General features: G+C 51.6%; 1 protein-coding gene across 8 annotated transcripts; it reads right to left on the bottom strand.

Annotated features, from left to right (window-relative positions):
• Nucleotides 1–76: 76 nt before the first annotated feature.
• APBB1 (amyloid beta precursor protein binding family B member 1) lies at nt 77–22,714 on the bottom strand. Of its 8 annotated transcripts, none has more exons than XM_023239506.2 (16): nt 22,693–22,714; nt 14,542–15,276; nt 10,309–10,422; nt 8,604–8,779; nt 8,455–8,511; nt 8,290–8,375; nt 8,112–8,175; nt 7,515–7,664; nt 7,035–7,162; nt 6,923–6,928; nt 6,513–6,627; nt 6,279–6,363; nt 5,915–5,998; nt 1,058–1,173; nt 734–910; nt 77–649 (listed from the first exon to the last, which is right to left on the bottom strand). In XM_023239506.2, the coding sequence occupies exons 2-16, from the start codon at nt 15,260–15,262 to the stop codon at nt 482–484; spliced, it is 2,247 nt and encodes a 748-aa protein (XP_023095274.1). In that variant the 5' UTR covers nt 15,263–15,276; nt 22,693–22,714; the 3' UTR covers nt 77–481. The 8 variants fall into 8 exon arrangements, with proteins under 8 accessions (XP_023095274.1, XP_023095269.1, XP_023095272.1 ...); XM_023239501.2 differs by lacking the exon at nt 22,693–22,714 and adding an exon at nt 22,275–22,431; XM_023239504.2 differs by lacking the exons at nt 10,309–10,422; nt 22,693–22,714 and adding an exon at nt 22,275–22,431.

A 22,714-nucleotide genomic window follows, 5' to 3' on the forward strand; every position in this document is an offset into this window, starting at 1 on the left:
TTGGGAATATAATCCTAACTGAGGGATCAGGGTACTGGGGGTGATGGTATGGTGCAGGCACAGGAAGGCACACAGCTTAGCAGGGCAGACAGACTTTATTAGTGATATCAGTACAGCAGAGGTGCCCATGGAACAGTGGGGAGGGGACCCATGCCTGGACCAGTCCCCCTTCTGCCCCTGCCAGACCCTACCAAGATAGGGCCTGGCCTAGACCAGTTCCTCCTGCTCCACCTGAAACATGGGGGTGGAGAGCCTGGGGCTGGCCTTGCTTCTTGCTCCTCTTATCAATCTGATATTGTCATTTCCCCGAAGGGATTAGGTCTCTCTCTCCCCAGCCCCTAGGCAGGGAATCCCAGCTACTAGGGAGGGGCAGCTTTGAGGGGGCCTGAGGCCTAACAATAGCCTCTAGGGCCCCTCCCTGCCCCATACCCTTGAGTTCCCTGGGGCCCAATGCAAGCAGGTGGAGGGAGGACTGAGGACTTCAGGGGGTATGGGCCCCCAGGCGTTTGGGCTTGAGGGAACCCCACAGCGACTGAACGCCCCTGCGGACAGTCCACCCTACACGGCGGGCAACGGACTCTGCAGGGGGTGCCGGGAGGCAGGAGGTGGAGGCCTGGGAGCGTGCATCCAGACACTTCTGGTAGCGGAGCTGCAAAGAGGCAGGTGCGGCAGTCACTCTCCAGCCTGCCCCATGTGGGGTGGGCATCACCACTCCATCACCCTACCCACTTACCATGCAGGCAGCCTGCACAGCCTCTGAGAGGCTGGCAGCATTAGGCTCGCACCAGAACATGTGGCAACAGAAGGAGGCTGGGCCGGCAGCCATGATGAATGCAAATGTGTGGACATCTCTGCCCACAGCCAGGAAGGAGAGGAAACGCACCCGACATTCCCCCAGCACTGCTTCCGTCTGGAGGGAGGGAGCCCAGTTAGAAAGGAACAGCCCAACCCTCTCTTCCACTGAGCACATCCACCTTACTGGCAGCTCTTCCCCCACCACCCCAGGCTCCCCTCCATGGCGAGGCACAGCCATGCCTTCTCCCATCCCAGTCTTTACCTGCTGATGCAAGATGGTAAGGGTAGCAGGGGCCACGCTGACATGACTTGGGGTCCACTGCTCACGGCTACTAGAGGACAGGACTGACTCCAGGGCCCCATTTATCACATCTACCCCTGGAAGATATGGACACAAACATGATACCACTAGGGGTGGGGAGAGTTTACCCCAGGGCCTTTGCTCCATCCCCGTTTCACCAGTTTACAGCCCTGTACAATGCTGCACAGGTATCCTTTCCTTGGTACCCTCTTCCTTGGCTTCAGTAATTTAGCACTTTTCTGGTTTCTTCAATATTGAATCCTAGGCTTGGTTTTCTTCACCTGATTCTGACTCTTCCTTCAGCCTCCTAAATGAGCTGATCCCCCAAAGCTCTGACCTCCCCACATCTTGGCTCTCAGTGTTCACCCACATTCAGACATTCAATTACGTCACACTATAACTCTCAAACCAGCCCCTAAAGGCCACTCCTCTCCCAAGACCCAAACTTTGGTTTGTTTTGTATCCACTTGAGGTAAGTTGACTTTTGTGTCCCACCATGCTACATCATTATAGTGCACAATTGCATTTACACCTATGACAATCTCCCAATTGGTTCTTTTATTACCATTTTACAGATAAGGAAACTGATGCTTAAAGTTCCCTTCTTTATATTCCTAGTTTTCAGAACTAGAAGGAATGTCAAATCTTAGTTGGATTCAGTAATTTCTATAATGTGCTCAAAGGAAGTAATGCAAGATTCCTGGTTTTTTAGATCAATCAACTTCCTCTGTAACACAGTGGTTTCCTCCATCTCAAACTGTTATTCAACACTTCACTCCTGCATCCCACTTTTGCCTGCACTCAGCAGAAAACCATGGCAGGAGAAGCGCATAGCATGGTGCTGCATGGGTGCTGGTCCCTGCACTACTCATGAACAGGCAGTGTGATCTACAGGTCTTTACCTTCGCAGCTAAAAGGTTAGAATAAGCAGTGCCTACGTGGAGGCATGCAGCCCTGTGGGCCACTCCTGGGCCCTCTTGCCCCTCTCAGTGCCTCCGGGCTCCCAAAGGAGCAAACTACATGGACCCTCTTTGGGCAGAGGACAAGGAAGAGGACAAATGTCTTCCTCTAAAGTCCTCCCTCATCTTGGCCTTGCTCATCTTACCTCTGACTGGATCAAGGCCAAACTCCTCTCCCAAGCATGCAGGTCCTCCAAAAACTGGCCTCATCTGAGCTGTCAAGCCTCATATTTTACTGCTCCCGGAGCTTCAAATGATTTATGTAGCATTTATTAACATCTAGTCCTGGCAAATGCCCTACTAGGCAGATGGGGAATGCAGAGTAAGAGAAGAGGATGCCCTCGAGGGACACAGGCTGCAACTGTGGAAAAGCTTCGGTTTGGAGTACCCTTTCCCTCTTGACTGAGAAACTCCCGATACTCATCCTTTGGGGTTCATCCAAGTCCCGCCCGGAAGCCTTCCCTGCTGCAAGGAAGAGAGAGGATGTTGCAGGAACAACTCTTAGCACATCTGGTAACTGCTAGAAAACCTTTCTCCACACTGGGCTGTGACCATCTCAAGAACAGAAGCCAAGTTTAATTCATCCCCATGTCCCCAACCCTAGCACAGGGCTTATATACTGAAGAAATTCCAGATGTACGAGCAAGTCACCCTGAAGGCAACATGGGCAAATGCATCCAAACTGGCATAACCGAGGAACCTAGAAGCCCACAGAACGGTGACAACACAGGCAGTCCTGAGTGGGTCAGATCCGACTGCTAAGGGCTGTGGTGTTTTCGACATTTATACCACTCAATGGAAACTCCTGAAGACCATGAGTGTGGACAAGATATCGAAGTCAAACAGCTTAACAAGCTCATGGGGCTGTGGGGATGGGGCCTGGGCTCAGAAGAGGGGGAGGATCAGCGTGGAGGGGGGGAAAGTAGTGGAGCAAGTGGCCTAGAAAGTCTGCCATATTTGGTAACAACTCAGGAGTGAAACCTACACCCTGAACCCCAGCCCTGCATTCCCAATACCCCTTATCCTACTGTGCATTTTTTTTTCCAGATCAATTGTTGCCTTCCAACATAGTATGTAATTTTGTTATTGCCTCTCTCTCCTGGCTAGAATGTCAGCTACCTGAAGGCAGTAGTCTGTCAGTTTTGTTCATTCATGTATACCAAGAACTAGAATAGTGTCTGGCACCAATCAGGCATTCAATACTTATTCACTGAATAAATGAATGATTGAGTGAATATTGCAGCTTTAGGAGGGGCCAATGCTAAACTCCTAGAGGTTACAAAGGGAGCATAAGACAAAGCAAGAAGTGAGGTTAGGGACTCAACAGAGCAGACCCATCAAGGTGACAGGCAGCAGAGGAGCGTCAAGGATTGCAGATGCTTGCTTCATCATTATGAGAACCTATGTAAGGTGGCAGAAAGACAAGAGAGTAGGGGTAGTAACCGGAAGAGGCAATGAGGGTTTGAAAGTTGAGGGTGAAAGGCAAAAAGAAACGAAAGCAAAGGTGAAGAGGTCAGCCAAGCTTCCTTCCTGCTCCCTGAACATGATTTTCTCACCTCCAGCTCCATGTCTGTGGCAGTACCATTCAACCTAACTGGAATACCAATTCCCCGCTGCAAATCCAGGCCTTCTTTCAAACCCCACCTCAATCCCCATCCTTTCCAAGAAGGGTTTCTTCATTGGATATAAGATGCTGGTCATTAAAGTCAGCATTGTTTGAGGGGAAGAGCAGAGAACTGAAGATGACCAGGTTTGAGTCCTAGGTCTACCATCTCCTGGCCATGTCATTTGAGGCAAATCTCATTCATTCTTTCATTTGTTTATCCATTCACCAAACACTTTTGAGTTCTTCCTAAGTATCTTTTGATGTGACACCTGACCACATCTTGAAGCAGTCTCTTTTTTTCCTCTGGCCTCTCTCCTGCTGCTCTCACTATCCTTGTCAACTTCATCCTCCTGCACTGTCCATTAAATGCTGGAGGACCTAAAAGCTAAGCCTAGCCTCATTTCTCTTTTCACTGTGGGTTGCCTACTTTCGGGGGTCAGTCTTCTCTACACTCATGGCTTTGATTACCTCCATAACCCAATAATGCCACATTTGAATCTGCAACCCAGACCTCTCCTCTGTGAATTCAGCTGCCAACCTGAGTTTGCCACTCAGCTTCCCCAAGGCACATCAAAATTGGCATGTCCAAAACTGAACTCCAATCTCTATACCAAAACTAGCCTCTTCCAAAGTCTGCTACCTTTAGAGAATGACATCACCATCCAGTTAGTTCCCAAAGCCAGGAAGCCAGGAGTCAGCCTGAATGCCTCTGTCCCTCGTCCCACCTTCAGTCAATCACCAAGATATTTGATTTTAATTGTCTAAACATCTCTTGAATCTGCACACTCTTCTTCAGCTCCACCACAGTCCACAATACTCTTCTTACCAGCCATGACTACTCCCAAGACCCTCCCAACTGAGTTCTTCACGCCCACTTCCACCTGCTAAACATCTTTCTCCATGGCATAGCCAAAGCAAGCTTTTACAACATTCTAATCTGATTATGCCAAGTGCCTCCTGAAAACTCTTCTATAGCTCCTTGCTGTTCTTAGGATGAAGACAAATCATTAACATGGCCTATGGGGTCCCACAGTGTCTGACTGCTACCCAGCTCCCAGCGTCATCTGGCACCAATCATCTTCTCTCAATGCCTTTGAAGTACCAAAATACCTTCCACTATGGGTCCTCCCCTACACTGTTCATTCTGCCTGGAATGATCTTCCCCTGCTTTATTCTCATCTCTATCCCATTTTGCCACATTAGCTCCTATTCATTTTTTGGTCTTAGTTCAAATGTCACTTTCTCAAGAAAGTCTTTTTTGACATTCTAAACAAAATGAAGTTCCTCTGTTACAAGTTTTATAGCACCTTGCTACTTTCTTTCAATGAATGTTCATTTGTAATTACACATTTATTATTAATATGATTATTTGATTAATTCCTTTTTTTTTCTGCTGTAACCTCCATGAAAGCTGTGGCCATTGTTCTCCCAGGACCTAGCACATGGTAGGCTTTATATGTATTTGTTAGCCAAATGAACAAATAAATAACAGGTACTGTGAAAGCACTGGAAATATAAGTGAGAACCAGATTTCTACTCTCAGTCCCCTTATCTACAAAATGGGTATTACCAAAATCCCAACCTCATAGGATCATCAAAATTTAAATGACAAAGGGGCACCTGGGTGGCTCAGTCGGTTAAGCATCCGACTTAGGCTCAGGTCATGATCTCATAGTTCACGAGTTCAAGCCCCGCAGCGAGCTCTGTGCTGACAGCTCAGAGCCGGAGCTTACTGCAGATTCTGTGTCTCCCTTGCTCTCTGCTTCTCCCCCACTCGCACTCTGTGTGTCTCTCTCTCAAAAAAATAAACATTAAAAAAATAAAAATAAAATTTAAATGACATATATAGAAGTACTTCACAAACAATAAAGCATCTCACAATTATGCTCACTGCTTCCTCTCTAGGTGCTCACAGCTCATAGTGCTGTAATACCAAACCCAGCTCCCAGCTGCTACTTGGTGTTTCCAGTCATCTAAGACCTACCTCCCAACCCAATCAAAGTTTTTCCATGGGATGCAAGAGTTGGTCTCCCTTGCCTAGTTCATTGGTTCACACTCCATAAAGGCATGCCAATTGCTGCTATAGGCAGGACACAGAGTGCAGATGGGACAGAGGTACAGGAGGTGTACCTTTAAAGGGCAAGGTGACATCAAGCATGAGGAAGGTCTGATAAAAGAGGTATTGGGAGGCAGAAGGTGGGAGCATTGCTTTGGGATCAGTGTTGGTGGTCCCTAGGTAAAGAACACACATACCAACAGGTTTAGCAACAGGCACGTTCCCCAGGTAATAGACTTGGAACTTTTGTACCAACTCATTCTTGGGTGCTGGGAATTCCACTGTGGAAAAGAAAAGGAGGATCAACTGTGGTGGCAGGTCTTGCTCACCCCCCAGTCCCCACCATGAGGGCATAAGCTGGACATGCACCCAGCCAAGTCCTCACCTCCACCCCTTCCCCATCTGCCTTTAACCAGAGTCCCTTCACTTATTTGCTCCAAAGAATTCAGTCTCCATGTGCCCATTTTTTATCATGTCCATGTAGTAGCACATGCCTTTTCTTGAGTCACCACACCTTTGCTAACACAGTTGAGCTGGATCTGGAAGAGTTGTGTCACTGACCTTGGAAAGGGACGTCCACAAGTTTAGAGTGGTCCAGGGAGAGTCCATTTACCAAGCAGCGGGCATTACGCCGTTCGGCCATGATCTGAGGAAGGGAGAAGCGGAGGGGAGGAGCGAGGGAGAATCCATTAGGACTTCGTTGCCCTGGAGCCCCCCCACCCCAACTCAGTGACCCCACCCACATCCTTGTAGAGCAAAGGTGGCAGCTAGTCCAAGGAGTGGAGGGGGCCGTGCCTTAGAGCAGATCTCATGCAGGCTGGTGGCGATGTTCTTGGCAGGTGCCTCACAGCGAAACACGTGGCACTTGAGCATCTGGGTCAGTTTATCACGAGCTACGTAGGCAAAGTCCCTGTTGGGGGAGGGGCACCTCAGTGTCTCCCAGTGCCATCCAGTGCGAGGCATCATCCCTACAAACCCACACCCTCCCTGTCCATCGCAGCTCCTCAGGGCTTCCAGCCTCAGGATGGTGTCCTGTGGGTGCTGCCTTCTGGCTGATGGGTAGACAGGCAAGCATGCTGAGGAGGGGAAAATGGGTGAGCACAGCGGGCAGGAAGGGGCAGGGCGGAATAGGGGACCTCAGGTGCTTTGAGGCGTCTGGTCCAGGTGTGGGAGGAGGAATGGGAAGGTAAATTAGGCATAAGTACCTCTCTCTGGGTCCGGCAGCACAAGAGAGGCAAAGAATAAAGTTAGGGAGGAGAGCCCCCACTCTGACTGATGGATGAGTCCCCGCCCTAGGATCCCAGGCCCAGCTCCCACCTTCCACTGTCCCGCCCGACGCCCCACACGCGAATGCTGACAATGGGCTGGGCATGCAGCAGGGCCTGAGTCTGTGGCTCCACCAGCTTTAGTGTCTCGTCCTCCAGCTGTAGCAGTAGGTCCTTTCCCTGTGGGCCCAGAGAGCAAGCACTCAGTGGAGCCCCAGCTGGGGAGGTGCTGATCTCTGCCACCTCCAGCTCAGGGCACCCCCAACCTTGGCGTTGGACCACCCACCGTGCAAGCCTCACTCTAGTAGAGGTCACATCTGTCATCTCTTATGTGACTCCTTTTAACATCCAGTCACTGTTAGAAACCATCTCCCAAGGCCCCAACCTGGGATCACACACCCATGTCACAGGGCTGTCACTTGGGGGGCTGACACCTCCATCACCCCACCGTTGCTCAGGCAGCCCAGCTCTCCTCTCCCTCACAGCTCCCTTCCCTTCTCCACTGTACCACACCTGCCAGTTCAGCCCTCACCTCCCCCCAGCCCCCAGACATGGGGTCGTGCAGATTGTTTTTGTGGTAGGAAAGCTGACGGATGCAGTTGTTGACTGCCACACTGCTGCGTCCAGGGGCCAGCTCCTCCTCGGTCATCTCCACCCAGCCTAGGGAGCGCACGGCGAAACACTGCCAGACACAGAAGAGGGGGTGGGAGGTAGAGGGTCTGAGCTAGAACTGGAGGACCCCCAACATGGGACACTCTCCTGCTGAGAGCAGAGGAGTTCCTGACTCAGAACATGGCATCTGGGAGGGTATGTTGAGCTCCCCAAACAGGATATGGTTGGTGGGAGGGGTGCTGGTCTCAGAGGAGACCGCTGCTACTACAAGGAAGCATCTGAGCCAAGCCTGGATGGACCCCCCACCCCACCCCCGCCAAGCCACTGGGCTGGTTGAGTTAAACACTGACATGCCTCTGGTCCAGACTCAGAGGTCTGTGCTAAGACTAGAGGAGCTCCTAACTCAGGACCTGGAGAGCTTACTGAGACCAGAGATACTCCCAGAACATGACATGAGGGGGTCTCCCACACACACAGGAGCTCCAGCCTGAGGAATGGGCATTGGTCTTGAACGAACCTTGATCCCTGGGTTGGCATTCCGTGGAGGCAGCTTCTCCTCCTCTTGGGGTAATGGCTCTGGGCTGGAGGAAGATGGTAACACTTAGTATGGATCACCAAACAGGGAACTGTCCCAAGGCCTCTCCCTGAGAGATCCATCCCCCGGCTAGCCCACTGTGTTATGCCTTCCCACTCACCTGAGGCTCTGAGCTGGGAAGGACAATGTCCCCTCCTCAGGGTCCTTCAGCCCCAAATCCATAGGGGCCTCCTCACTGGGTTCATCCTTGGGAAGGGGTGAGAGGAGTCAGGACCAAAATGATGCCCCCTCTCCAGTTCCCCCATTATAAAGCAGGTCCCCTCACCTTCCAAAAATCTCCATCCTCAAAGCCTTCTCCATGGGCAAAGCCTGTCCAAGTGAGCTAGGAAGAGGGATGGGAGCAATGAATGGGTGGCTCATCTTGCCCCAGCAGCACCACCACTCCATCCCTGGACAAAAAACCTGTGAGCTCACCTGAGACTCCTCTTGGGGGCTGTTCCCCTGTGAAGGAGAGGCCCGGCCCGGGGGCTCCCACTGGGTGGTCCCTGTTGGGATGTGCCAGTAGTAGGTCCCTGAGGTATCCTGGACCCTCATCCATCCAGCCGGCAGGTCGGAATCCGTCTCGAAGGCGTTGGGGTTCCAGAAGGAATCTGCCGGGTGGGGGGGGTGCTGATGAGGGTGTGCCCACCCAACAAGCAGTGGGTACTTATGCCCAGTCCCCTCACTGACACTCCACTGTACAGAGGGAGGGATGGGGGGAGGGCTCCAGCACAAGGTTCCTGCTTCCTCCTAGAGCCTGCAGTCTGGAATCACAACATGGGGGACCACCCGCAGGGGACATGACTCAGGTCTCCCCCTGGACCCTGCGCCTAGCTAATGTGGCTACATAGAGGGAAGGAGGAAGGCAGAGAGAAGGAGGGAGGTTGGGTGACCCCAACTGACCTCCTATCATATATATCCATATCTCAGGTGCACACACATATCAGCTCCTGCACACACATGTGCACTCAGGCACACAACACATACAAGTCCTACTACACACCTGTGCAGCCACAGAAACACAGAAACACAAGGGTGTGCACACATAGAAAATGCCAATATAGACGGCAGGTATCAAAGTCAGGGGCACCCACAGGTGCAAGGGCAAAAACATACATACACACACCAACTCCAGCCATACACTAATGCCGACACCATACACAGAGGTGTGCACACACACAGTTATATATATCAGCTCCCACCACATGTGCGCAGAGACCACACCCACAACAACCCCCAACATGTGTGGGTACCACACAAATAGTGAGTGCACACTCAACCTCTGCCACATGTGTGCAGGTACCACAGACACTCACACCCAGACCCTTTACCACACACAGACGCAGGCAAATATTTCATGCACATGCACACATACCTGTGACATACACTCTTCGTCCCCTAGCAGAGCCACACCACTCCAGCTCTGTGGCCCAGCTTATGCCTCCTCTGCCTTTCCTCCCACCCAGCCCCACCCCACACCATGCCCAGACCCATGCCACCCCTCACCTGGACTACTGTCCTGCAGGATGATGGCCAGGAAAAAGTCCTGGGAGAACATGGCGCTGGTTCCCAGCCCCTCCTGCCTCCACCCTCCCTCCTCACAGCCCCTCCAGCCCAGCCAGCTGGGCTCACAGCCTGGTGCTGGGCTGCAGAGAAAAGCTCATCCCACCCCCTTCTCACCAGGGCAGAGCGCCTGCCAGGCAAGATCCTCCCCCGCCTGGCGCTCGCCAAGGAGGGGCCAGGACCACCACGGGAGGGGACCTCCTTGGGGTGGGGATGGAGGGTCCTCATAAGACCCCAGCCCATCCTGCTTACATCTCTTCTTTCTAATCCTGGCTCCCCTCCCCCAATCCTGAATCTCCATCCCACCCCACAGCAGCAGCAGCAGTCGCCACAGCACCACAGTTAAACCTAGTCTTGGGGACACCAGGAAGCTCAACCCCTCAGGAATACCCTAGCCACCTGGGGCCCTGCAAAGCCTGTAGCTCTCAGAACAAAAAGGGTGTGGCTTCAGGGCTCCCAGAGCTCCCTCCCGGGCCCAGAACCTGCCCGGCAGTTTGAGGCCAAAAGTGGGCCTTAAGGGCTGGGCCCTAGCAAGCTTGAGGTTGGGCTTGGGGCTTCCCATCACAGCCCCCCTCACCTGCCAGGGCCCAGCTAGGCTGCAGCGTCTCCTCGGCAACCGCAGCACCAGGATGGCTGGGAGCGCCCAGACTGCTGACGTGCTTCCCGTTACCAAGGAAACCAGGAATCCTGACTGGTCCAAGAGGCAGCAATGAGGATACAGGCAGTCCCCAGACCCAGGCTGCTGGGCAACCAGGCACAGAGAGACTGGGAGCAGGCGCGGATACCCAAGGTGGATGCACACCTAATGTGAGAGTCATTTATTTGAGCAAGATATCTCACCACCCTCAGCTTCCAAGTGAGGTGGGTTCACAGAGGAGGGGCTCTTCTTGCCTGTCCAGCCTTCTAGGTAGCCATTACCACCTCTTCTCCCTCCACCCTCCCTTCTCCTGAGGCCCCAGGGAATTAGAATGCCTGCTCTTCCCCAGGAGCCCTCCATCATCTTCAGGGTTCTCCTATCAAACCTTTCAGGAACACCAACACCCAGGGCAACCATACCTTACACAGCCACACCCTTCTTCATGAAGGGTCATACACCTTTTGAATCTGGAGACCAATTCACCATCTTCTGACTGAGTCACACATACCAATCCATCTGCCATCCCTGGTAGCCTGTACCTTCCTGCTTCAAAGAGCTTCATCCTTCCGATCTGTCCTGGAGGGGCCGCTCTCCCCCCTTTGACCATCTGGGAGGCCCTTCTGGAGCCTGGCACATCTCCCTCCAAGCACAGCCCCACTCAGGCCTTTGCTGCCACATGCACACATTTTTTTCAGGAATCTTCACTCCTGCATCAACTCATTCAGGCACTCACGCACGAATTCAAAGGTTTGTGTTCGTTCATTCATTCATCCATGTACACCTTCATGGTGAAACCAGGAGTGGCCATTTACTCAGGAGTCAATGAATCGCATAATGTTCTCTCCTCTTCTCCACTCCCATGTCACTACAGTAGTCCAAGCTACTACCTGGAATTCTTACCCAGATCACTGCAACAGCCTCACAGGTGGGCTCCCTCCTCCAACCTCATCTCCACCAATCTGGGCTGCACACTACCACCCAAAATTGATGGTTCCAAAATGCTAAACTACTCTCCACTTTAATATTCCTAATTGTTTTCTCTTGCCCTCAGGATAGAACTTAAACTCCTAGGGTTTGGGTGCTGTCATGAGCCCCTAGCCTCTGCCCCTCAGCCTTATCTCTGATCACCCCCGCTCCCTCCTTGTCTCTCTCTCTCCCTTGCTTGGCAAGCCCCTCATCCTTTCCAAGTCCAGCCTCCCTCCCTCAATCTTCACCTGGCTATGACCCACTCCTCCTTCAGGCATCCATGTAAAGGTCACTTCTAAAAACTGACCCACCCCTTTCCCCCCACCATGCACATAGGCAGGGCTGAGTGCCCCTCCTGCATCTCTCCCATCCCAGTGCTCACCATGCTGATCAGAACTGCCTGTTTATCTTTGTCTCCCCCACTAGACTGTGAGTACCATAAGGGCAGGTCCCTTGTAGAATGCATTCTCAGCATCTAGGACAAGGCCTGGTGCCGAGTATGAACCCAACACAGGCAATAAAGTTCTTTTGCTCATTCGTTTACCATTCATTCATTCATTCATTCATTCATTCATTTATTCATGCACTTATGCATTCAATCAACAACTTTGTGGAGATCCTAAGATGAGAAGGAGAAAATAGTTTTGTTCAATTCTACTCCATTCCTTCAGGAGTCCAGACTTCCTCTGTGGCCTTCATGGTCATAGTACCACAATTACAAAAGAGTAAGCAGTGACTCAGCCCCTTCCTTAGGCTGGCCCCACACCACTCACTACTTTGAACTTCCATAGTCTCCACCAGAGCTTGATCCTTGACCATTCTCTCTCACTGAGGCTGATGCCCGTGTCCAGCATACCCTTCCCACTCCTTCAGCAGTTCTATCCTCCTTCTCCCAGAAGACTCACAAGGGCAGCTACTGCAGTGACCATCCTAGCAGCCCCTGAGCAATCAGGCCTCTGACTCATACCCACCGCTAGGGCAGGGGCTGCAAACCAGCAGCCTATAGACCGATACAAGACTCAGATTTGGTGGGGCCTGCATGGTGCTTTTAAAAAAAAAGAATTGGGGGGGCCACCTGGGTGGCTCAGTTGGTTAAGTATCTGACTTCAGCTCAGGTCACGATCTCACAGCTCAGGAGTTTGAGCCCCACGTCGGGATCTGTGCTGACAGCTCAGAGCCTGGAGCCTGCTTCAGATTCTGTGTCTCCCTCTCTCTCTCTGCCTCTTCCCTGCTCACGCTCTCTCTCTCTCAAAAATAAATAAACATTAAAATAAAAATTAAAAAAAAAAAGAAACTGGAATATTTCACATTAATGTCCAGTTTTCCATTTATCTAGAAAAGTTGCATGAACTGGCTCCACTGCAACTACATTTCCCCCCACCAACCCTATAAATAACAAGCTAGAGTGGATTAGCAGCTGCTCCCTTTAAAGGGGGGTCCAAGCAATGACCATCGAAGGCCACTAACATCACAAAAAGAGAGGCAATCAGACTTTGTCTTTGATAGAAGGACTCAATACCACCTATGAAGTGTTCTTGCAAAAGCAAAACACAAAAAACCTCTCAAATCTGAGTCTGATCAAGGCTCTGGAACTCACTCCCAAATCTACAGGAAATCTAGGGGAAGAGAAACCTGTTCAACACTGCCACAGCGAGAGCGTCTGCAAATCCAGACCATGGAAAATCCAGGACAAAAAACACAGTGTCTCCAATTTAAAATGACAGCAACAACAACAACAACAACAACCTGCAAGCAAAAATAGAGGACAGACAGAGGAATGAAACAACAATATACAGATCCAAAAGAAAATTTAAGATACACATCCACCGCTGAAAGGTCTGGGACTCTTTGGTTATTGATTCAAACAATCAAAACTTTTTTAAATAGCTGAGTTGGGGGTCATTATTAAACAACTGAGAAATTATAAACATTAACTGGATATTTGATAATATTAAGGAATTATTGTTAAAATTTTGTGTTCATGACAATAATGTTGTAGATCTTTTTAAGAGTTTTGTTTTTTGGAAATGCATGGGTAAACACTTTTGGGCTTGAGGGTTTGCTTCAAAATAACCTAGGCTAGGGCCCAGGAGTAGGTGGGGGTATAGATGCACCAAGATTAGTCATGTGTTGATAATTGTTGAAACTGGGTCATGGGTAAATTGGGCTCATTATTCTATTCTCTCGACTTCTGTAGATGTTTGAAAACGTCTGTAACAAGTTTTTTGAAAGGGGATGGTGTACTGCCCTTTGCTCACCTCCATGAACTGCATGTCCCCCTGCAAAGGCTCTACCATTTGGGGCCTGGTATGGTGCCTGCTGCCAGGCACACACAAGAGTCTTTCCTGATCTTTACTTACACCCCAGCCCACAGAAGTCCAGGATAGTAGCTACAGCCCATTATCTCTGTCCTTTGTTCCTCAGCCCTGTCTGCATCTCTATGTGACATGAGCAAATATGGAGACTCAATTTATTTAAATAGAACACATTTAATGATCAATCTTTGGAGTCCTAATATCTACTTTCTCCCCCCACCCACCCTACAAAGAAGAATATGTTTATTCTTCCTTTACTTCCTAACTTTTAGTCAATATTCCATTCCTGATACAAAGGATACAAAATGGTACCCTTGCAATGCCCAGAGGGGTCTCTGCACATAATCCCCGACCTCAGTCTTTCCAAATAGACCTCTGTGGGGAGGTGCTGCTGCTGCCTCCAGACCCGGCCTGTTAAAACCTGTTTCAAGTGCACCTGGTTCATCGTGCTGTGTGCATCAGTGGCAGGGTATGCAGGGCCAAGAGCTCAGGTCTAGACTCGGTTCTACAGTGATCCCAGACTGTCTGTGACTTTAGGAAAGCTACTTAACCTCTCCAGGCCTCCTTTTTTTGTCATCTGTAGTACAGGCATCATAACAGTCTCTACCTCACAACATTACTGTGAGGATTAAATATGATAATGCTGAGCACAGGGCAGTACCTGGTAAGTACTCCATAAACACACCTAGTTTACCATCCATCAGGGTGTGCATGACGGGAGGATCTATCAACTTGTGCAAGCACTCTGAATGCAGGAATGGTTTCATTCAGGAAAACCTGGCTGGATATGGTCTGCTGAGGACTGAGGACATGTGCTCTGTGATTCATGCCCAGGCTGGCCCTGGCCTCTATTGCCCTCCCATATTCCCCAAGTTAAGCTCCATTAAGGTACCTGTGTCCTCCGGGGAGCCATAGGAGGGGCTGCCCTGGGATAAGGTAGCCCAGCTTGAGTCCTCATCACTGGCTGCACTGTTCCGCATGCCAAACAGGAGGCTGGCACTCTTGCTGTGCTCTCGGGGACCGTCGGCAAGGGCCTGGGGTCTGGGGGGCATCTCCGCACTCTCCGGGGGCTCGGGCAGCCCTTGGGGAGAAGACAAGTCCTCCTCCTCCTCCTCCTCCTCCTCTTCCTCATCATCCTCCTCGGCCTCCCCTGCTGCCTTCTCCTCTCCTTCATCTGGCCCCTGCTCTTGGGTGCTGATGATCAGACCAGATCCTCGGAGCCCTCTGTTGGCTGCATTGTGGGCGGAGAGCTCCAGCTCTGAGTACAGGTGCATCAGGCCTTTGGGGCCCAAGGGTGCCATCTCAGGCTCCTGACTGGCCTCCTCTGCCAGGGTCAAGGTCACGTTGCGGTTCTGGTCACGATGGGCCGTGGCAGCCCGCCGGAGCTGGTTCTGGCCCTCTTTTAGCCACTTGGCATTGGCAGGGCCTGGCTCAGGCCCACCACCCTCCCCCATGGCACTGCGCAGGTCCTTGGGTCCCACAGCCGTGGCCTGCAACTTGGAGTTGAGCAGCTGGTTGTGGGCAGCGTGCAGGGGCAGGGGTAGGCTCAGGGCGGGGCCTCCGTGGCTGTTGGCATTAATGGCCGACTGGCTCAGTGACGATGGAACAGACATGGCCTTGGCAGATCCTGCGGGGTGGGGAGAGGAGACCATGTTCAGCCTCCAGGTCTGGATAGCAGCACCCTTGCTTCTGCCCGGGGCTGTGCTCTGCACCTCCTCATCTCCCTTACACACAGCAGGCCAGCACCCACCACTCCATGTCCTGTGAGCTATTTTCCCATGACAACAACTAGGCCCAACTGCTGTCCCCCTTCACCATCACCTGCTCAACCCTACCTATCTCCACCAAAGGCTGGGGCCAGGCCCCACAGTCCACTCCGGCCCCAAATCCCCAGCCCTGAGCTTTCTGGGACAGTACAGCCAGACCCTGCTCTGCCCTCGCTCCCAACACCAAAGCCTCCACACAATGGCTCTCTGTGCATCCCCACCCCCAGCTTATCTGACCGGTGCTTACTGTGCCAGGGACCCAGCTGGCATGGGACTGGCTCATGTGTTCTGGACACTGGACACTAACTGCTCCCTTCCTCCTGCCACGTTGCTATCCACAGCCCCCTACTGTGAGCTCCCCAGGCTGTGTTCCCATTGTTGTTAAATCACTGGGCTCAACCGGCCCTGAAGCCCACCCCTACTAGGGGCTGTAAGAATAGGAGAGAATGAGCTGCAGAGCCATCCCTCAAGGGCATGGACCTAGGAAGGAAGGTCACAGAGGAAGGACCTTCAGTTCCAATCCATGGCTCCTTTGGCCAGTTGAAGCTACATTTTGATGGCTGTTTCTATAAAGTGTCTCACCATGGGCATTACTCCATCTGCCAGCTCCTATAATCCCCATGCCTGGATCATTGCAGGGGCTTTTGACCTATACTCTTCAGCCCTTCAGGTCTTGATCCAACTGTCACCTTCTCAGTGGCACTTTCCCTGATACCCTTTTAAAACTGAATCCCGCCACCAATCCCTCTCTCAGCTACATCCAAGCCTTCCCTGGTGCCTAGACTGTCAAGCTATTAATCAACATTATTATTATTATCTGTTTTATGATTGTCTCCTCATGACTATAATTTCAGTTCCATGGTGGAGGATTTTGTCTTTTTTTTTTTTTCAATGCAATATGTTCAGAGCTTAACACACTCTTGGCACAGAATAAGAATTCAATAAATATTTGTTGAATGAATGTATAACTCCACCCTCCCATCTCCTAAAGGCCCCATTTTATCATCTCCTCTCTCAGTTTCAGAAAGCACACTTTGGCCATGTTACTGTGTCTCAACAGTGCCCCAACTAAACCCCATCTGCCCTTCAGGTGAGGGGATCTCCTGTTTCACAGTGACAGCACCCACTTCCTATCCCCTTGGACCCCATCTCCTTACAAGCCTTTTGTGGACCACCTTCTATGCCTACCTATCCTTCCAGCCACATAGCCCAACAATCCCACCATCAAGGCCTCACCCTCCCCTCCGCATCTCCCTGACCTTCCATTGCTCTGCTGCTCTCCTTCACTGACCCCCCCACTATAAAGCACTTACTCCCTGGAGCCTCCCTGCCACCACCTCACAGGTCATTGTCCCTGACCAACTACTACCCAATTCTCTCTCATCCTGGCCCTCTTAGCTCCTACTGTGTCACCCTTACCCCTCCCTGATACCCTCTCTTGGAGTTCTCTCTTCCTACTTGACCCTTCCCCCCAGCACAGCTCTCCCTCACTTACTGCCCCTCAACACACACCTCTCTCTCTGACTCCTACCGTATGGCTCTTTCTCCCTGATTTCTCACCTGATTTCTCCCTGATTTCTACCGTATGGTTCTCTCTCCCCCTGGCCCCACTGGGGAGTTCTTTCCCCCAGAACCTCTGGCCCCGGGTCTCTCTGCACCTCAGTGCAGCTCTGAGCCCTGAGCCAAGGCTGCTGGTGAGGTGCTTTTGGCTGCCTGAGCAACATTCTGCTGTCTCTCAGGCGCAGTGCGCGGTCCTGAGGCAGGAGCCATAGTCCACCCTTCCATCCTGCCCAGCTCCTCCGCCCCTAGGACAATGCTGTGTATACGTCTGTGGCATAGATGAAAACATGTTGTCTGTGTATCTGCCTCACATGTAACTGCTGGCTGCTTGGTGTGGCTCCACTTGGGCAATAAGCAAACTCACGGTCACTGGTATAAATGAGAAAAATAAATGGCTCTGCTGCTACCTAGAACCACAGTAATCTTCCAAAAATGGAAACCAGATTGTGTCACTCCTCAGTTGGAAAACTTAGATGGCTCACTGCTGCCTTCAGGATAAAGTCTGTGCTCATTAGCAGGACACCAAGAGCCTACCTGAGCCAATCCCTATGACCTCTCAGACCTCCTCCCCCTTCCCTCCTTCTTTCACACCTTACACTCCACCCTCACGAAGTATGGCAGATTCCGGAATTGGTCGTACCCTCACAACCCTGGCTCTCTGTTTATAGTGCTCCCCCAGCTTGGAATCCTACGTCCCCATGTGAGAATCTCTGCTCATGTTTCAAAAGTTGGCTCAGCAGTCAAGGCCCCTAAGCAGTGAGCCTTTCTGGTTCAGTCCTCTCTCCTCATGCTCAGGAGTCTGTTCCCTCCTCTGTCTCACAACACCCAGTGCCCCAGTGAAGTCTTATTCAACTTCACATTCCCATTACCAAAGAGTGTGTGCTGTGCGTCTATGACAGAGTGGGCCCTTGGTGTGGATGGAAGGGAAAGATGGAGGAGACAGATACGGGAAGAAAGGAATTAGGAGGCCCAGAACTAGTGGCAACAGACATTGAGACAGGCTTGTGTGGTCCTGTGGGCTGAGGATGGGCAATAGGAGTGTTAGGTAAGGTGCTGGAGAATGATGAAGGCAGGAATCCCAGAGCAGCAAGGACTGAGATCTAGGGAAAAAGGGAGGGAAGGAGTTAGCATAAACCAACATCCTGGCTTGAGTCTGTTCAATAGTCGGATCTCCACGAGTTCCAGGGTGTAGAAGACCCCATGACTCTGGCAAACTCAGAGGATGATGGAGATGATGAGCCCTTCTCTGAAGCAGCAGTATATGGTTCCAGGTTTCTAAGAGGTCAGGATGGGACCAATCTCCTTAGCACTTGGAGGTGTGATCTGGGATGGGCACATATACTGTGAGGCTGAGACGGTGAAGAGCCAGCTCGACTCCAGGGCATCCCTGTCCCTCCGGTCACCAGGGCAGAAAGTACTGGGGGAGAAATGAGGCAGCTCTGTTGCCAACAAATACTGAAGCCTGAGCACCTGGTTCAAGACACTGTGTGGTACCATCACCTAACTTTTTGAGGTCAAAGGATGACTAGTATCTTTAAGAAGGGGCACATGCCAGCTTCTCCCTTCTCCTTGGGAGTCCCTGATCCCTCTCAAAGGATGGAAAGACCCACATGGATTCTGGCTCAAGGCAAGGAGCTAAAAGAGTGGCCACTAAGCCTGAAGGAGCTGATATCAGACCACAGGGGTAGGGGTGAGTCCTATTCAAGGTCAAGAGTCCTCTAGCCTGCCAGCTTACTATTTGTGAGGCACTGTAGTAGGCATGGGGAAGAGTGATGAATTATAAAGAAATGGTTTCTCCCCAGTGATGTACACAATCTAGCAGTGTAGTGCCAGTGTCTAGAACAGTCCCTGGCACCAATAAGCACTCCCTATTTGTTGAATAAATGATGGTGTATTGTGATGGGGGAGGAACAGGGCACTACAGGAGTCTGAGGCTTATTCCAGTCTAGACATCGGCAAAGACCAACTTGGTGAAGGGACTTTTTTTTTTTTTTAAGTAAACTTCACACCCAGCATGGAACCCAATGCAGGGCTTGAACTCGACCCTGAAATCAAGACCTGAGCTGAGATCAAGAGTCAAATGCTTAACCGACTTAGCCACCCAGGCGCCCCAAGGAAGGGACCTTTAAGTTGAGACAAAAACACAACTCTCCTTGGACCACCCCCAGTACCACCCCTCCCTGCCAGCGGAAGACCTCCCACTCCTCCTTCACAGAGGAAATGGAAGCCAGCAGTTGGAGAATGTCCAGAAACACAAATTTGCTGACTTCAGCACCTACCCCTTTCTCCTTCTTCCTAAGACCAACTGCTTCATCTGTTACTTGGCTCCTTCCTTTCATGCCTTTCCAGGAATTTTCTACCACTGTTTATCCATTTTTTCTTCTATATAATCAACCTCTCCTTCTCAATGGGATCCACTATCTCCCAACTTAAAAACAGAATGTTTCTTGACAGATGCTCCTCCAGCACCACTAGCTGCTCTCTCTCCCCAGCTTAAGCAAACTTCTTAAAAGAGCTGTCTTTACTCACTGTTGCCATTTCCTCACCTTACACTCACTGCTCAGCCGTCTCCAACCCTGCCTGCATTCCCAGCACACCTCGGTAACACCTGCCAAGGTCAACAGGACCCTGTGTCATCTAATTCAACCCACACAGCCTCTTGGTTGTACACTCAACACCACTCAACACCCTGCCCCTCATCCAACTTTCATCCATGGCTCTCCTCCATGGCTTCCCCACACTACATCTCCTGGTTTTCTTCCTACACTCTAGTTCCTGTCCTGTGGCTCCTTAGCCCCCTATGCTGGCTCATCTTCCTTTACCAACTGTCATACACTAGGGTTTCTCATGGCTTGTTCTTATGCCCTTTACTCTTTCTCACCAAATATTCAATGTATTTATTCATGCCCATAGCTTCAGATGCCACCTATACACTGCTCATTTCCAAATTTACATCTCCATTTCAGACCCTTCATCTGAGCTCCACAACATGTACATTCAACTTCCTACTCAACATCTCCATCTGATGTCTCAAAGGCCTCTCAGACAAACATGGCTGCTTAAGCTTCTCTCTCCCACACCTTAACTAGTTAGTCTTCCTTTAGGATCCTGGCTCATGGAGTGATATAACCACCCTTCCGGTTGTGCAGCAGGGGTACCATCCTTGACACTAACTTCTCCCTCACTCCCCACATTCCATCCATCCCCAGATACTGATAATTTTCTCTCTGAGGAAAATTTCTGGATTTCATCTACTCTCCACATCCACTACCATCACAATCTGTACCAAGGACAAAGACCTTAAGATCATAATTATTAACAAGGCCTAAATTGTCCTGCTCAGTGTGGCCTCTGCCTTCCTCTCCAGTATCAGCACTCTGCTCTCCAGCCTCACTGGCCTTCTTTTGATTCCTCGAAGACATGATGCTCTCTCCTTTCACAAGGTGTTTGCATGTGATTTTTCCTTGCTGCCTGGAACCTCCTTCTGCTAACCCTCACTCAGCCTAACTAACTGATACTCATCCTTTACATCTTAGTTCAAATGTCATGTTCTCAGAGAAGCCTTCCTTGGCCCTCTCTCTATCTCCCAGACCAGTTTAGCTTGTGCTTTTATGTATTCTCAAGGCACCATCCACCTTTCCTTCACAGTATTTATTACACCTGTGATTTTACTCTTCTCTGATTCCCTCCTGGATTATCAGCTCTGTGGGGACAAGATCCCAGTCTATTTTGCTCATAATTATATCTTCAGTGCCTAACACAGTACCAGATATATAAAAAGTGCTCAAAGTATATTTGTTGAATGAATAACTGATCAGATAGATGCCATTTTAAAGGATCACACTATGTTCAGAGTATTTAAGGGGAGGTAGGCAAGAGGGTATGCTATTAGAGCAATGAAGGGAAAAAAAGAGTTTTGGCCTAGATTAAATTCAGTATCAGTGAGAACAGAGTGAAATGAATGGAAAATATCTGAAAATTAGGTAGTGGATGTGACAGAATTTGGTGACATTAGATACAGAGGGTGAGGGATACAGAGGGTGAGAGAGGTTAATCTAGAATGTTGCCCAGTATTCCAGCTTGGATAACTGACTGGAAAGTAGCCATTTCTGAAAGCTGAAGGGAGAACAGGTTTGGAAGAAGGGTAGAGAGGGAACACAGGGAAGATAATTCAGCTTCGGATCTGTAGGTCTGGAATTTCTGTTGAACTTCAATGAGGATGTCATGATGGCAGCTGGATCTGGAGTTCAGAAAAGAGGTCTGGGCCAGATATAAACATCTGAGAATCATCAGAATATATATATGAAATTTGAAGGCTTGGTAGTGAATAAAATACCCAAGGAGAAAGTACATAATGAGAGAAGATAGCTCAGGACAGAACTAAAAGCTTTACCAACATCTAAAGCGGGGGGGGAAAGAGGTAACAAATGAGACCACGAAGGAGCAGACAATGCTGGACAAGAGAAACCAGGAAAATGCTTCCAGGACAGTTACCACACACCACTGAATACTACTGAAAGGTAAAGGGGGATAACAGAAAAGTGTCCTTCGGAGTTGGCCACCTGGAGGTCTCCGGTGACCTTGGCTCCAGCAGTTTCAGTGGGTGTCCGCGACAGAGACCAAATGAAGAGGTTTTAAGAATGAATGGAAGTGAGGAAATGAAGACAGCAAGTGTAGGCAAGGTTTCGGCTTTGAAAGAGTAGAGAGAGCTGGGACTAGTCTCGAGGGGCTGGGAATGCAAGAAATGCACAGGCAGTTGCAAAATACGTTCCGAATAACCTCCGAATTGGCGGTGGGAAAGCTGCCCTGGACGAGAGCTTCAGCGAGTGCTAGGCCTCCTCGCCGAGCTGGGGACACAGCCGGCCGGCCCCAAGGCACACCCCTTAGTCGCCGAGGGCAACAGAATGCGGCTTGACAGATTCCAGGCCTGGGACCCTGGAGAAATCCGCCAGGGTTCTGTCCACCTCACCCCACGTCCCATTCCCAGCCCTTGACCTCCCCTCCCCCAACCCCCATCCCCCACCTGCTCTCGTTTCGGGTCCCCCAAACTCGCCCCTCTCCAGCCCGGAGGGGCACCAGGTAAAGGTCGGGGAGGGGGCATTGTGAGGACCGAGGTGGAGCCTACAAGGGGGAGAAAGGGGGATGGTCGGAATGTGCGCGGCGAGAGGACCGCCCGCAAGGATGGGGCCTGGCCGGGGGAGACCCAGGCCGCGTGGGGAAGGGGCTGCGGGGTCCGCCGGCCGCTGGGGAGGTCGGGATCCGGCCTCCGGGGCTGGGACCGGGCAGGGGCAGCTCCTACCTGCGCGGGGAGGCCCCAGGCCCAGGTGGCGGAGGTGGCTCAGGCTGCGGGGCTCCGGCTCCGCGGCGGCTTCTCCATCACAACATCCCCCGCCCTGGAGCGCGCGGGCCGCGGGGCCGCGCCCCGAGCTGCGGAGGCGCGCGCGGGGCGGGGGGCGGGGGGAGGGTTGGACGGAGGGGCGCCATCTTGGGCCGCGCGCGGGAACGGGCGCGCGAGCCCGTCGCGGGCGACACTTGCCGCAGCTTAGCCGAGGGCCGCACCCTGCGGGACGCTCGGATCTCAGGGCGCCCCGCGGCCCAGCCGCCCTCGTCAGCCGCCAGCCCTGCGCCCGGGTCCCCGGGTCCCAGAGCTCTGCCCCTGCCTCCACAGACCCCTGTCTAGCCCGGCACCGCCCTCTGTGGCGAGGCGCCGGACTCACCGAGCGCGCCCCGCAGGGCCCA

This window comes from Felis catus, chromosome D1 (assembly GCF_018350175.1).
Source record: "Felis catus isolate Fca126 chromosome D1, F.catus_Fca126_mat1.0, whole genome shotgun sequence".
NCBI classification, from domain to species: Eukaryota; Metazoa; Chordata; class Mammalia; order Carnivora; family Felidae; genus Felis; species Felis catus.

Bases quoted from the DNA above. Each gene is read 5' to 3' on its own strand.
- APBB1 (XM_023239506.2), bottom strand. From the start codon at position 15,262: ATGTCTGTTCCATCGTCACTGAGCCAGTCGGCCATTAATGCCAACAGC. The intron at 10,423-14,541 runs GTACCTTAATGG...CTCTTGGACCAG, and splicing joins TGGCTCCCCGGAGGACACAG to TCAGGATTCCTGGTTTCCTT. The intron at 7,665-8,111 runs GTTCGTTCAAGA...TGTGTCTGGCAG, and splicing joins ATGCCAACCCAGGGATCAAG to TGTTTCGCCGTGCGCTCCCT.